Source organism: Plecotus auritus (assembly GCF_963455305.1).
Source record: "Plecotus auritus genome assembly, chromosome: 6".
Lineage (NCBI taxonomy): Eukaryota > Metazoa > Chordata > Mammalia > Chiroptera > Vespertilionidae > Plecotus > Plecotus auritus.
The window spans coordinates 171763506-171779669 of record NC_137773.1 but is presented as its reverse complement, the minus strand read 5'-3'; the positions used below and the strand labels follow the sequence as shown (position 1 = coordinate 171779669).

At 42.6% G+C, this 16164-nt stretch overlaps 1 protein-coding gene across 5 annotated transcripts in view; it reads left to right on the top strand.

Annotated features, from left to right (window-relative positions):
- MOBP (myelin associated oligodendrocyte basic protein) overlaps positions 1-11801 on the top strand; it is a 32476-nt gene extending 20675 nt beyond the window's left edge. For 2 of the 5 annotated variants that reach the window (XR_013960931.1, XR_013960932.1), the window contains 3 exons: positions 1510-1717; positions 9673-9755; positions 9874-11801. Coding sequence is in view for 2 of the 5 variants with exons in the window: in XM_080674979.1 (XP_080531105.1) it covers positions 1510-1549 (40 nt within the window). In the remaining 3 variants the exon portion in view is untranslated. Of the gene's footprint in view, positions 1-1509; positions 4225-9672; positions 9756-9873 lie in introns of those variants that run through there. The other 3 variants (XM_080674977.1, XM_080674979.1, XM_080674978.1) reach the window with 2 other exon arrangements.
- Positions 11802-16164: the final 4363 nt, after the last annotated feature.

The following is a 16164-nucleotide window of genomic DNA, read 5'->3' as shown; positions in this document are numbered from 1 at the left end:
AACTATTAGCAGATTCTCCTCAACTCAGGTGATCCCACTTGTTGAAATCGAATTCAGGGGCTGTTGCTGCACAATTTGGCCATCCCCAGTGCCATCGATGTGGCTGCCATTGCCAGTAAAGTGCCAGTTACGTAACTAGGTGCTCATATTTTGTAAGATGCCACAGTGGCTGATTGCAGTGGTACCTGCACAGGGTGATGCCTGGGATCTGTGGGCTGCTATGCTACTGTTCTCATCCAGGGTTTTATATTCGGCAGGACCTGTGTGGAGCTCTAATATGAAAAGGCTGTTTCATGTCGGAGGTCATAGAGGCAAACCAGAAAATATAAAGATTCCCTCCCCCGATTTCAAGGGATGTGTTCCAACCTCCCAGGCCACTACAATTCACTCTGCAAATTTCAACAAATTGTTTCTTCATTTATCCTTAATCCTGTCTGAAGGGCACCAGAATTGTTAGCTTGATATATAATTTGGGGTTTGGGAAAATGCTATTGTTAATATGAATTTTAGGTCTAAAATAAAATTATAGGAAAAGCTGTGATTCCCATAAGTTCAGTCCGTAGTGCAAAAGTATGGCACACTTCTGAGATATGCATCTTTGCTATTGTTTTTTTTTCTTTTTTAAATTAAAAACGTTGATGATGATCTGAAACTGACAGTCTCATTTCAAAGGTGGTCACAAAAAGTTCTACTGTCTAAGTTAATTGCAGTTAACATACCATGGAGAATGAGCTTGCAAACAGTGCTTGCCTGGGGCCACATTTTCACAATATCTTTCCTGGGTGTTGTTTATTTTCTTTCTTTTTATTTTTTAAATATATTTTATTGATTTTTTTACAGAGAGGAAGGGAGAGGGATAGAGAGTTAGAAACATCAGTGAGAGAGAAACATAGATCAGCTGCCTCCTGCACGCCCCCTACTGGGGATGTGCCAGCAACCAAGGTACATGGCCTTGACCAGAATCGAACCTGGGACCCTTCAGTCCGCAGGCCGACGCTCTATCCACCTAGCCAAACCGGCTAGGGCTTGTTTATTTTCTTGAATACAGTCTGGTCCCCATCAAAATGGGAACATGTCAATATAGTCACAATTTTATAATGTGAATGCATATGCTCTATGTGTATATGTGTGTACACTCACATCTTTACATTCCTGGGCAGTGTGACTAGCTTTGTGGGTTTTTTTTTTTTTTTTTTCCCCATAGGAGTGGGGTGGTATTTTGATTTCCTTTGTGTTTTTCTGTGTTTAAAATTTATCTGTAGTGATTAAATAGAAAAGCAATAGTTGTTGCACCTAAAAATAGAAAGACCTTTAAAGAATATCTTTTCTAGGATCAGGCCAGGAAAAAATATTATTTTAGCCAGGTACTACCAGAGTTGAGAAATTAAAGAGAGGGACTCCAATGACTTTCCAGAAGACAAATAACCTCAAAGGTAGTCTACAAATTCAGTCACATGAACTGAGCCCTTACCAGGGTCATGGATTCTTATGTCTCTCTTTGTAAACCAGATTGAGAAGGAGGAGCAAGCCAACCCCAAGGAAGAAGTAACCAAAGAGGAGTTTCAAGTGAATGGATGGCCTCAGCTCCTGGACATTCTGCTGCCTGACCCACATGCCCTTGGGCAAGCTCGCCGGTTCCGAATATGATGCAGAGGCAGACACCTGCTGATGCCCAAGGTCTCCATGGCAGGAGGGCCACCGGGCGGCCTGCCTGGAGGTGAGAGGGGCATCTCTGTGTTATGCTCCAGTCGGTGGGTCTGAGCAGCGCCCCACGGGCTCCAGAACTCAGGGCATGGCTCTGTTGTTCTCACCTGCAGTCCTTTCTCCCCAGGATGTGCACAGGCCCCCAGGGTCTTTGAATCAGGATGGTTTAAGTGCCAGCCCATGTGTTAGCCTCTAACCCCTGTTCCTTTCTGTCCCTGGCATCCTGTTGCAGATCCTTGATCCTGTTTAGATCCTTGACCTTCTTCTTTGTAGTGAGTTCCCTGTACTAGCCCAAAGTCAGAGGCATAGTTGGCTCTGGGGAAGATCCACATTCTTCTCAGAGTAAGATAATAGGCTCTCAAATAATCTAGAGATGCAGAGATATTCCCAGGGAGGGTCAGAGTGGTCTACATCCACATGTAGCCAATGTACTGCGTCAGAAGCTAAGAAAAAAGGCATGAGAAAGCAGCCCCTGACACGCCCCAGGCCCCTGTCTCCAACCTCACAGAGGAATTCGTGAATGTCTCCTCCTGATCCCGGCCAGAGTGAGAGAAAATACTCTAAGGCACTGCTTTTGAGATTGTCAACCCATCTGGATGGTCTCAACTTCAGAATTCATTGCTTTGCAAATTGTGTTGCTTTGAGCAGGTTATTGGCCTCAGCCATGATGCCCTGCTCCCGTCCCCTCTTTTGGGGAGTCCTGGAAACCGGCTGCTAAGATGGGCCCTCCATGTGAAGCAGGAATTGTTTTCCCACCTCCTCACTTCCCTGAGTGGGCAGATGGCCCCTGGGCACTTTCACAGGACCGAGAGTGTGCTCAGAGAGCTGCTATAGAAATAGTGCCCAGTTCCTGGGGAGGACTGAGGCCTGGTCCCTCCGTGCTCTCCCTAGCTGGACCCCTTCACATTTCTCTCTGATACTGCATTGGGATCAGGAGAAAAAAAAGAGGAGCTTGGCTTTGGGGAGAGGAGAATTAAGTGGGTGGGAGGGATGAGTTAGGGGTGGTTAAGCAGCCCAAGACTTCTCTTCCTGTGTAGGAGGCCATGCAAAGGGTGTGTTGGGGGAGGGGAGGGACTGGTCCCAATCATAATGGTGCAGGATTGTGGTTGAATGCCCATCTCTGCTGTTTTACTCCCCCTACCTGTAGCCCTAGACGCTTGGGAAGGACTTTGGTGTCAGTATGGGCTCTCTATCACCACCATAGGAACTAACCCTCCCCCGCCCCCATCTACTCTGGTTCCACCACACCCCCTACACACATACACATGCTGTAGGGAGGGAGTGTGTTCACAGGTATCAGCCGTGGGCAAACTACGGCCTGCGGGCCGAATCCGGCCCGTTCGGCTGTTCTATCCGGCCCACGGAGCCGAAAGAGCGGAGGGTTCTCTTGCTCTCCCCTCCGCTCCTTTACTTTGAATTTATATTAGTTCACACAAACACTCCATGCATGCTTTTGTTCCGGCCCTCCGGTGCAGTTTAAGAACCCATTGTGGCCCTCGAGTCAAAAAGTTTGCCCACCCCTGGAATGGTTAAATGAAGGACTCTTAGGTCACCTTGTGGATTGGTGTGTGTGTGTGTGTGTGTGTGTGTGTGTGTGTGTGTGTGTTAGGGAACTTGGCTTTGGGAGAACATCATCTTTGGGCTTTTATTTTTTTCTCCCACGCACAAATACAAGTCCACATTGGATCCATGTCCCTGAGGACCCTGACCTCTTAAGCTGATCATCTGAAAAAACAAACTCTAATATACTCCCTTCTGGGCCTGTCTTTGACTTAGGGTCCCATTGCATGCCAAGCAGTAGCCTTATGGGAGCCCCTCTTGGCCACTTTCCTTACATCAGAGTTGGAAGGTGGAAGGAGAGGGTTGGAGTGGATCTATCTCTCTTTAGGCTCCAGCAGGGTCCATTCCAGAAGCCACCCCAGCTTACTTGAAGCCCAAGCTTGGCTGATTGATATGTTGGGATTGAAGGGTGAAAGATGCAAGCAGTAGATACTTCCCCATTCTCCCCACCTCCCCACACTTTTCCTCTTAGGTCTGGAGGGGATGTGGAGCCAGGCTCCAGACCATAAGGGTAAAAGGCTTATGGTTCATCCAGGCTTGGTTCACCCTGCTTGGGACTCAGATGCCCTTTCCCTACTGAGGAAGACCACACTTTCTTGCCTTCTTTCTGTTCTCTCCTTTTGTACTTGTAAATAAGATGTTGTCATATCTCCTCAGTGCTTGTGCCCATCCTGGGGCTCTGTTCTTCATTCTGCCTGTGATGTTCTGGCCTAAGATCTTTGCACGGGTGCCTTCAGCTCAGAGTGGTTTCCATGGTTACTTTCTAGCCTATCACTCTAGTTTGTTTGTCTTTACAGCTCTTATCACCCTGTGGAATTACCTTGTTCATTTTTTCACTTGTTTATTGCTTGGCTCCCTTTCCTTCCTAATGTAGACTCCAGGACTGCCGGTACTCATTTACTGCCACATCCTCAGTTCCCAGCACTAGTAAAAGCAATAAATACTTGTTGATTGAATGGATGTTTGTTTGTTTGTTTTTTTATAGGAACAATTTTTTAAACATTTAGAGACTAAAGAGGAATCAAAGATGTCTCTTGTGTTTAGTAATAAGGAATTTTTGGTGACTTTGTAGGGCACCCTCTGTATGGAGCAAATGGAAGGTGAGGAACAGGAATTCATGAAGATTGATGTAACTCCCTCAACTAAGCTTGACCATAAAGGGAAACAGAGGATAGGACAAGAGCAGGAATTTCCCATGAACTCAGGAGACACTTGAGCATGGGGAATGCCGCTGGGAAGAAGGCAGCAGAGAGGGTGCATGAAGAAGAAGGAGGAGATTAATTGATAAAGTCAAGAACTGAGGATGTGGGAGGTGGAATCCAGGGAATGGATGAGGGGATTAGGCATGGATTCAGAGGCACCTTTACAGAGAGGAAGGGAGAGAAATAGAGAGTTAGAAACATCAATGAGAGAAACATCAGTTAGCTGCCTCCTGCACACCCCCTACTGGGGATGTGCCCACAACCAAGGTACATGCCCTTGACCGGAATCAAACCTGGGACCCTTCAGTCCACAGGCTGACGCTCTGTCCACTGAGCCAAAACGGTTAGGGCCAGAGGCACCTTTTTATTAGGAAAAACTTGAAGAAGAAAAGGAGAATAGAGTCTGATGGGTATGCAGGGTCAGTGGCAGGAGCTTGGGTCATTTCCCACCTTGGGCTGTGATTTTCTCTTGAAGTTGGAGGTGAAGTGGCCTGTCCACAATGGGGGTGCTGATATTGGGGTCAGAGATAAGAGTGGTGGAGAAGAAATCACTTTATCTCATGTCATTGAAATCTTAAAAAAACCTTCCCCTGGTGAATTTAATTAATGAGTTAATTAATTTACAATTCAAGGCAATATTTTGCCACTAAGTCCTTGCCTACAACTTCATATCCCCGATCTAACTTGAGACCCATATGGTCTCAGAAGAGTTGGAGCAAGAGAGAGTCTAATCTTCTTAAGGAATAAAGAATGATGAGGAAGCCTTCACTCTTGGAAGCTATAAAATTTCTGACAGCTCACAGCCAGATGGGGCTGTTCTGTGAGACAGTAGTTTGCTGAATGTCATCTGGGCTGCTGTTCTAACATCAGAGGAATGTGGAAACTCACCCTGGAATTGTCCTAGGAGGGCTTCTTGTCTGACTCCATAGCACATGTGTCAGGCCCATTAATAACACCATTAAAGAGTACTTCTTACCTCTGTTGAAATATAATGAAGGGTTCTTTTGTTTAAAGATATTTTTTATTTATTTCAGAGAGGAGGGGAGAGGGAGAGAGAGATAGAAACATCAGTGATGAGAAAGAATCATCGATTGGCTGCCTCCTACATGCCCCACACTGGGGATTGAGCCTGCAACCCGGGCATGTCCCTTTGACTGGAATCAAACCTGGGACCCTTCAGTCCGCAGGCTGACACTTTATCCACTGAGCCAAACCAGCTAGGGCTAATGAAGTGTTCTTAATGGACAAAGATGATTCTGTCGACTGGACAGTAGGGTGTACAGTTGTGATTTGGAGAGATTTTTCACACTTGCTCTTCTTATTTGTATGACAGGTACACACTCAGAGGAATGCTGGGTAAAGATCGTGCTTCTTTTTTATTGAGTATAAGTTACTAGTATACATCCATCTTATAACACACAGAGTTTTGCATTTGTAGATGGGAGAGGTTGGTCATGGCCCCGGTGGCCATTGAAATGTGACATTGACCTTGCTGCCATAATGCTGTGACCTAGAAGTTTCCAAGCTGAGCTGGTGGAGCCCTGAAATACTTGGAGATGCCACCTTATGAGATGAGAGGGGGGTGAAGTCAGCAGGCTCCTGGCCATACCTCCACATCATCTAAGGCAGATTTTAGGGTCTATGTTGACTTCTAATTTTATATAGTTAAATGGTTCCACTGGAGTAAAAGAATCTGACAGTCTCCACTTTCATGACTGAAAGCAAATATTGATAGAATAGTTATGTTAGTGATTTTCTGAAAGATTTATTGAATTGGAGAGCATACTATTTGGAATTACATCATAGGTTTGGGTTACTTATTTCCGCTTACGAAACAATTCACCAACACGAAGTTGATTGTTTTGACCTTTGATTAACTGGCTAGGTTTATCCAACGTGTGGCTGAGCAAAAGAGCATAGATTAACAAACATTCCTGATAATTATACTTTAAAAATTTTTATGTAAAAGTATTACACTCAACATGGCACTCAACATTTCTGTTGCATATGCTACATTAGCTATATAAACTACATTAATAATGCATAAAATGGGTTTGAGGAGAGTGGAGAAAACCAGAGACTAGAGTTTAAGTGGTAGCCTTCATAGCAAATAAAATATCTAGCAGATTTGAATAATGTGGCTCATAAAAGATCTTTTAATAATAAAACTAAGCTCTAAAAAGGTGTTAAATTTAATTACCAAAGTAACATTCACATTGGGTTTTGAAGCACATAAACTCTCCCAGTAGTTTCTTTATAACCTGAGACTGGAAGCCTGTGGGGCCCAGGGTTGGCACCTGGAGAAGCTGATGGCCTTCTCTCTAGACCCCATAGGCTGGAAGTATTTTGTAGAGAGAGAAAGATAGATAATCTCAACTAATTAGGGTCCAGAAAGAAGGTAGTCTCTTATGGCGAAAGGCTTTAAGTTTCTAAAGGTTCCTTTAGACAGACTGCAAGCCCACCAGGAAGAAAGTGTGAGAAAGAGTGTCTGGGTCCAGGTGGCTGATAGCGGTGGGAGTCTTTTCTGTGCTGAGTTCATGACAGGTGCTCCTGATAAAGATAGGACGTTACTTCCATCAGCATTAGCCAAACCAGCCCTTGCTGCAGAAAGTGCAAGCTCTTTGGGCCATTCTTCATTAATGAAGCCACCGGGATCAAACCTGGGACCCTTCAGTCCGCAGGCCGATGCTCTATCCACTGAGCCAAACCAGCTAGGGCTAGAGGTAGATATTTTCATCAGATATTGAAAAAGTCCCTTGGCCAAGGTGGTGGTCCATGAACAGCCCTATGCTAACACCCAGGCAAATCTATTTGATTAATGATGAAATGGAGATATCACTCTTGTGTCCACCATCAAGGAGGGTTGGGTAGTGTGTCATCAGAGGGTGTGGGACCCACTACACATTCTGGCAGTGTTTCATCAATTAAGTCATGTTTGCATGCAGATTAGAGGGTAAGGTTTTTCCTGACAACACATACATCCCTGTACCCAGGTACAAGCCCACTCACAACTAATTCACTTCTAGGCGTTCATCTTCCATAGTAAAGAAGGTGAAAGGTACTGTGGGGAGTACAGTGCCCCTGTACTCATCAGAATATCTCATGGGAGCCCACCTGGTTTACAGAACCTCTTATTGATGGGAGTTATTTAGTAGATCTTGTTGGATTTGGGTTTATTTCTGAAATCTCTGAAGTACAACCATCTTTGGGCTTGCTACCTGCAATTTCTGTCTTATGCAATTTCTGTCTTAGGAAGGCAGCACCTCTCTTTTCTACAGGAAGAAATCTTGATGCATCAAAAAGAAAAAAAGCCTGGTGTCCTAGGCATTTTTGTTTGTTTGTTTTCCCAGCATGGTGATCCAACAGAGTTTTACATAATCTGTTTTCACTATAATTCACCCTCCATTTCTTAAATTCTCCATGAACAACCTCTTCTGCAGCCAACAGCTTCCGTTCTTTCTCTTCTGTCTTGTAAGCTTTCTGAGTCAGGCCCTTGAACAGTCTTAGTTTTCTGATGGAGATCATTAAGGATCTCTATTGTCAGCTGCAAGATATGGCATTTATTTTCAACCAGAGCTTTGGCTGCAAGTAAAAAAAGCATCATCTTCCAACTTTTCTCCACAGCTGACGTCTCGCTGACAACTCATTATATAGCTTGTAATGTTAATGATGTGTGTCTTTATTCAACGCCTGGCAATGTGGATTTCGCTATCACCTGATTTCCCTGACTTTTCATCTTCTTACTATGGTAATCTGCCAACTAACGTTTTATTTTAAAAATAATCCTGTCCATTTCTTTCCCTAAGGGTTTTCTCCTCTGAGGCAAAGATCAAGTGGTTTCAGCTGCATAACGTATTTATTCAGAATGTCAACTCCATTATTTTTCTAAGTCACAGCTTCTTAAACAACCAAAGATCTTCCGTGACTTGCTCACTGATCTCAGTAGGCAGTGCTGGGAGGGCAGGAACAGCTAGGGGCAGACCATAGCCTTCTCTTCACTCCAGGGTCCTGCATGCCCTCCAAATGCCATCCTTTTTTCAGCTCCTGTCTTCCATCTCTTTCCCTCACTCATCGGTCTTTCTACAACTTAAATTCACAAGACATCCTGGCTTTCAGATCTCTGGCAGAGCTACTATCAATCTTTCTACACTTTTATTGCTCTGGGCTTTACAGTCTTCACTGCCTTCTCCAGACCTCTTTCCAGGTGCTGACAGCTTCTGTCCAAACCAACACCACTTTGACTGAGGCAAGTCCCCACTGTCAGGTAACTATGAATGGCCCCTGATAGGGCTGCTGTTCTGCAGCCAGGTGTGTTCTGACTCCAGGTCTCTCCAATCTTGGTTTTCTTCACTTCCCCAAATGGCCTGGTGCCAAGGTGCTATTATGCCCTGCAGGTGTGTTCACCGGCATTAGGATGGTTGTATCATCTCGGAACCTATCTCCTTAATGTCCTTTCACCTACAGGTTTAATTTGGTGTTACTTGCATCGTCTCAAATCTCCGAAAGTCCTCAGTCAAATTTTTGAACCCAGTTCCTCATGTGATGCCTTCCATTATTTTCTAGTGTAAGTTTCCCTTTGGAGAGCCATTGGGATCCTAATAATACAATAGCTGGAGTCCTAAGGAAGAGCTGGTAGCATTGAGCACCAAAGTTTTTCTTTCTTCCTTGAAAAGCTTCCTCACTGGACTCTCAGATGCAGGGGGCCAAAACAAAGAAAATGTATATTCAAAGCATGGAGATGGAAGGGCTGAGAATGTCCAGAGCTCTTTCTTTTAAAAATATATTTTTATTGATTTCAGAGAGAGGAAGGGAAAGGGAAAAAGAAACATCAATGATGAGAGAAAATCATTGATCGGCTGCCTCCTGCATGCCCCCTACTGGGGATCGAGCCCGCAACCCAGGCATGTGCCCTATCAGGGAATCCAACCATGACCTCCTGGTTCATGAGTCAACACTCAACCACTGAGCCACACCAGCCAGGCCAAAGCTCTTTCTTTGTTTATGTGCCTACTCTTGACAATCATGTGACCAGAAGGCATGAGGTTCTAGGATTTGCCCAGCTTCAGACACCTACCCACCCCTTTGGTCAAGGGACAGTATCTATTTCTGAAGAAGGTGGGGGAGGTCCAATAGAGAATGTACAGATAAAATCACCAAGAGAATAATAGAGAATTCTAGTTTGACTGATTTTATTCTCCCCTAACAGCATTTTCAAGATATCATTCTATTGTCTTCTGACCTCTATAATTGCCAGTGAGAAATCTGCTATCATTCTACTTGCCTTCCATTGTAAGTAAATTGTATTTTCCCTTTGGTTGTTTAAAAATGTTTTTTCTTTTGTTTTGGTATTCTAAAATTTCACTATGATGTTATTCACTATGGACTTATTTCTATTTATTTTGCTTAGGACCCAAGTTTCTTCAATATGAAGATATATATCTTTCTTCAGGGATGTGCAAAAAATATATATTGTACAACCATCATAATGGCAAAAGATAAAAATTTTCAAGTGTTGGCAAAGATGTGGGGAAAATTCTCATAAGTTACCAATGAGAATTTATAAACTTCTACAGCACCTTTGGGGTGAAGTCTGTGGATGCTAGTAAAGCAGGATATTGTATAGAACAAGAAATTATAATTTTAAATACCCGTCCTAGAGAAAACTTGCATTCATAGAAAAAGGAGATACTGGTGTAAGTTTAAATCTGTTCAGTGAAGCATGGTTTGCCATTGGGAAAAAAAGAGAGACATAGAAAGAAATTAATCAATGTCCACCAATAAGAGAATGAATAAATCAATAATCATATATTTACATAAAATCCTAAACAGCAGTTAAAACAAGTGAATTAGATATACCCATACCAAGTAGATAAATTTGGAAAACAAGATGAAAAATATAAAAAGCAATAGTAGATGGTAAGTGCAATATGATGCCCTATGCAAGATTTGAACGACTCACAATGATATAGTTGCCAAATAAGCAGAAACCTTAAGATCTCACACTTTCTCTGTAATGCAAGAGAATTTTAAAAATGACAACAAAATAAAAGGTTACCCAAGAAATATCTATCCTCTTGGAAAGTAAGAAGAAGACTTGAAATAATTACTGGCTTGAAGAAACAATAGAAATTAAAAGCTGTATGGAAATGGTCAACCATATTAGTCAGATACAAATGTTTTTGGAGAGATAAGTGGGGGACTGATGATAAGCCTAGCGTCTCTCCAAGGTTACAAGTCTTAGAAAACAAACACATCTGTTCTGAGTCAGTTTTGGATCTGGATTGTATTGTGATTCCTGCAGGTTTCTGACATGGGGGAAAAGGGGAGTAAATAGAATACTCCCTCTCTCCCAACCTTCCTTTAATAATACGTAGAAAAACTAAGAAGATAATAGAATGTTGTAGAATGTGGAGGGATGTTAGGTGGAGCAAAACTCAGAGTAAAGGAGGAAGGGGGCATCCAGAGCAGTCTTGTGCTGGGAGCCAGGGTAGCCAAACACTGGCATATTCCTGAAGCTCTACCAAGGCATGGCCCTATGTCCTTCAGTGAGCACAGGCAGACCCAGCCGAGTTTAAGGGGCAAGTAAGAATATGGAGGCAATGCCAGAGGAAGTCTTGTTTAAGGTGTGGGGCTGGGGTTAGAAGAAACGGTAGAGAGTAGGGAGGAAGTGTAGTAGATTCAGATGAACTATAGCTCAGAATACCAACCCCTCGGAAAGAGGAATCTGGCCAAGTACTGTCCCAAGGCAGCTGGAGGGCGAGGCCTGAGTGTCCTGGCTTAGGCCATCACTCTCTGTTGCAGTGGCAATAAAAAGGCAGGGGAATTCAACTACACAGAGCCTTCAGGTAGAAGTATTCCTCCTGCCTAAATTAAGGTGCTAAACGAACAATAAAATGAGAACCTCTACTGCAAACAGTTTCCAACGATGAGTTATCTGAGGCCATTACGTTCCTGGGAATAACACCAGGGGTGCCATGACAGACTACTAGAAAGAAGAAATTAGTGGGCCAGCCCCACTCGGACTCAACAAGGAGACAACATTTCTTCAGTCCATTTTAGATTTTGGCAAAGCCAGACCCCATACTCAGGCTTGCTAGGCTCTATTCTCCATATCATCCAGAAGGTACACAGTTATGCAGAGTATAAAGTTGGGGAGGAGAGAGCATAGCATGTATTCATTCATGTAAAGAATTGGATGTCAGCATGGAAACTTAATCACTAGACATTACTGAATTCTCTATGTTTGTCTGTTGTGGAAATAAAACCCTCTGGAAACTGGTAGATAACTAAATGTAATGTGCCTTGGATATTATAACTAAAACGTACTATTAATCTAATTGTATTTTTTGTCTTTTTTAAAAACCAAATTACTGTCTTATTTTATTACACACACACACACACACACACACACACACACACACACACACACATTGATTTCAGAGAGGAAAGGAGAGAGAGAGAGATAGAAACATCAGGTGATGAGACAGTATCATTTATTGGCTGCCTCCTGCATGCCCCACACTCGGCATCGAGCCTACAACCTGGGCATGTGTCCTGACCAGGAATCGAACTGTGACCTCCTGGTTCATAGGTCTATGCTCAACCACTGACCTATGCCACCAGGCTGTATTTTTTGTGTTTTAGGGTTAGTTCTGGGGAATGTTATGCAGTGACAATTGCAGGAATTATATAAAGCTCCCAAAGCTATTCTATATAGACCGCTTGAGTGGGAATTCTCAACCATAATGTTTGGCATATTATTCGGATAATTCTATATGTTAATTGAGAGCATGTTCTGACATTTTGACTGATTTTGGGAAAACTGAGGTGTGTGCCCGGAGTTGTTCTGTAAATGCTTAACAGTCGGCTCTCTGGGTAAAAAGTCCTGATTTACAGCATTTGCCAATTTCCATGGTGTAAATACTTCTACTGTGGGTGACTGCAAGCTATGAACATGGTGTCTCTGAATGCAGAATTGGGAAAAGATGTGCACAGTCGACTCTTGAGTTGGTACAGGCCACTGTATGTACCCAGGGGCTCTGTGAAACTATAGTTTTCTACTTAAAGTTCTGCCCCATAAATATACAAAGACACCAGAGGAAGAAAAAATATGGAGGGAAAGTAAAACAAATTCAAATCAGGGAGTTCAAATGGAGAAAAGTGACAGATTTTTTTGAAACTTTGAGAAGTGGTACTTGTCTATAATCTACATTGCACTGTTATCTATTAAGCAAACATGCTATCACTCTGAGTGTACTGAGCTCTTAGTTTCTTTGGTGTTTTCTTGGAAGAAGGCCGAGGCTTTTTTCTTTTTTTTTTTTTTTTAAATATATTTTATTGATATTCTACAGAGAGGAATGGAGAGGGACAGAGAGCTAGAAACATCGATGAGAGAGAAACATCGATCAGCTGCCTCCTGCACACCTCCCACTGGGGATGTGCCTGCAACCAAGGCACATGCCCCCGACCGGAATCGAACCCGGGACCTTTCAGTCCGCAGGCCGACGCTCTATCCACTGAGCCAAACCGGTTTCGGCATGAGGCTTTTTTCTTTACAGATTTTGCGCTAAGGCCATGCTGACCAAAGAATCAATGGGATTTGCACACGGTGAAGCCAGTTTCAGGATGGCTGGCCTGAGGGTCAAGGAAAAAAAATAAGATAGGGAGCCTTCTGGTTTGGGAATCAACACTGAAATTTAGAGCCCTGGTTTGGTATGAGAATGTAAAGCTTTTTAAAATTAACATTAATTTAAAAAAGAAAAAGTAGTTGTTCAAAAAGTGAATAAAAAAAGGATGACTAAACTTTTCTATTAGAGTAAGTAAAAAAGAAGTTGTTTAAATAGAAGTGAATTGGAAACAGCAATAAGAATCCATGGACATTTTTTTAAAGGAGGCTTTTTCTGTTCTTTCCCTATGTGATTTATACTTTTGGAGAGTTTTGCTGCCATCCTGCCAAATTCCAGTCAAAATGTGGAACAAGCTTATTTGTAGAAAGTACCTGTGGCCTCTACAACTGTTCTTCAGTGAAAGGAACAAATACTAGAAGCTTTGGAGGACAGTTGATCCCATATTTCCAAGCTCAGGATTAGTTGGCGAATTCTAGATGTTGAAACAAGGCTGTATTATCAGAATCATAAAGCCACAATGATGTGAAAGAGAAGATAAAACAGAATTGCCTGAAAACACACCTGGTTTCTGAAGTGTTTACTGAAAAGACTGTACATTGTCTAACAACACAAGTTGTATGAGGCCTACACTTAGATGGGTTTTTTTGTTTGTTTGTTTTTAAATATATTTTTGTTGATTTCAGAGAGGAAGAGAGAGGGATAGAGAGATAGAAACATCAACGATCAGAGAGAATCATCGATTAGCTGCCTCCTGCACACTGGGGATCGAGCCTGCAACCCAGGCATATGCTCTGACCTGGAATCAAACCGTGACATCCTGGTTCATGGGTCGATGCTCAGCCACTGAGCCACTGGCCAGGCTATCTGGGCATTTTGTGAATCGGTCAAGCTGACATAAAATTAACCATTACATCAAGTAAGTTTTTTTTTTTAAGAACTTTACATTTTATTTTTCAATTACAGCTTACATTCAATATTATTTTGTATAAGTTTCAGGTGTACAACACAATGTTTACATCAAGTAAATTTTGCTTCATTTATATTGATATAATTTGCAGAGGTAGGAATATCATGGATTTCTATAACATATAGACCGAAATGGGTTACAAATGATCTAAAGTCCTCCCTTCTAAAAGAACAGGGGTATTTCATTTCCCCACGAATTTGTTGTCCAAATAAACAGCCATTAGAGGGAGCTCTTGTTGCAGTTGAGAAACAAAATTATTCTCCATGAACTGACAGTGTGAACTCGGAACTCCAAGTTCTAAGTTTTAATGGAGACACAGGAAAAAACAAACAAAACACACACACACACATACACATTTAAAAAACGAAACTAAAAAATAAGTATCCTTTAGCATCACCATTTTGTATTTCTGAACTTAGTGAGACCCAACTTGCTTCATGGGGTGCAAGAGCCACGGCGATACAGAGACAAGGCCCGGTGGAATGGGAGGGCACTGAGTTCGAGTCCAGCCCCGTCCAGGAGCAGCTGTGTGCCTCCCTCTCTCCTGGCCTGGTTCCTCTTCGGAACAATGAAGAAGATGACAGAGATTGGTGTGCATCACACACCGGTGTCTGTGGCTGGGAGGATTCTAGAATTTAAATATTTTTCTTTTTTCAATAGGCAACCTTCCCAAACGTGTAATATTCTCAAAAGCTGATGGTCATACAAGGATTATTTTCACTGTATCCTCAGTCCTGTGGGAGAAACACTCAGACTGAAATCAGCTTCTGCCGTGTCGTGTCTGAGCTGTGTTAACAATGATGTGGGCACTGAGCCATCCCCGTCTTGAAGTGACAGCATTGAACTTTTACCAGGCGGCTAAGCCTCTCTGGGTGACGTTAGGGCGGTGGTGTCGAAATGACAACAGTTGACTCATAATTACCATTGTACTCATGTTATAAAGACAGATTTTCTCTTCAGCATTGGTAATATGCATGGGAGAGCATTGCCATAGGAGAAGGCTTTAGAGTTGTAAGTCATTTTGCAAACTGAGATTCTGATTTGACATCCTAAAAATTATTGCAAAACAGGAATATGCTTACTACTTCCATTTCATTTCTTTCACTTCTTATGCTAATGAGCACAGAACACTATTACATAACCGATGCAACCATGCAAATGAAAGCTGCATGACAATATATTGGGCTGAATAAGCCACACACAAAAGTGTTGTGTGGTAGTTTGAAGAGAGACAAGAGGTAGGAGAATTGAGTCCTCACTCAGCATCTATATGATAGACAAGCTGAAGTAAAGAGACCTAGGTCACAGCAGGCAGAAGTAGACTCATGAAAAGTAAATGCCTCTTGCCCGGCTGGTGCCTCAGTAGTTGAGCATCAACCCAAGAATCTGGAGGTCATGGTCCAATTCCCAGTCAGGGCACATGCCTGGGTTTTGGGCTCAATCCCCAGTAGGGGGCATGCAGGAGGCAGCCGATCAATGATTCCCATCATTGCTGCTTCTATCTCTCTCTCCCTCGCTCTTCCTGTCTCTGAAATCAATAAAAATATTTTTTAAAAAGTAAATGCCTCATGCAGATCTTGTTTCTGTGTTATCAACTCAAAATGGTTTAGTAGTAGTAGCTGTAAAGATTTTCAATACATTCTCATTATTGGATTGCACAGTTTGATTGATTGGTTCATTATAATAAAGGGTCATGTTAAATGAAAAGATAGCAATACTCAGCATGCTTGAAGAGAAAAATAAAGTAGATCAACAAATTTAAAAACCCCCCAACAACCTCTAAATACATTTTTCTATTATTAAGCCAACATAAGTGTTCTTTGTTTAGCAAAACAGCACCATCCATTACATTAAACATGTTAATTTGAATGAAAGCAGTTCTGTAGTTTTGCTTCTGGACTAGGATCCAGAAAATGTGTCATGTCAAAAGGAGAATGTGAATCAGGTCTTTCTTTCTTTTTTAAAAAATTTTAATATATTTTAATGAGGGAGAGAGAGAAAGAGAGAGATAGAGATATCAATGATGAGAGGGACACATCGATGGGTTGCCTCCCCCATGCACCTGGGCCAGGGCCGGGGATAGAGGCGGCAACTGAGGTAAGTG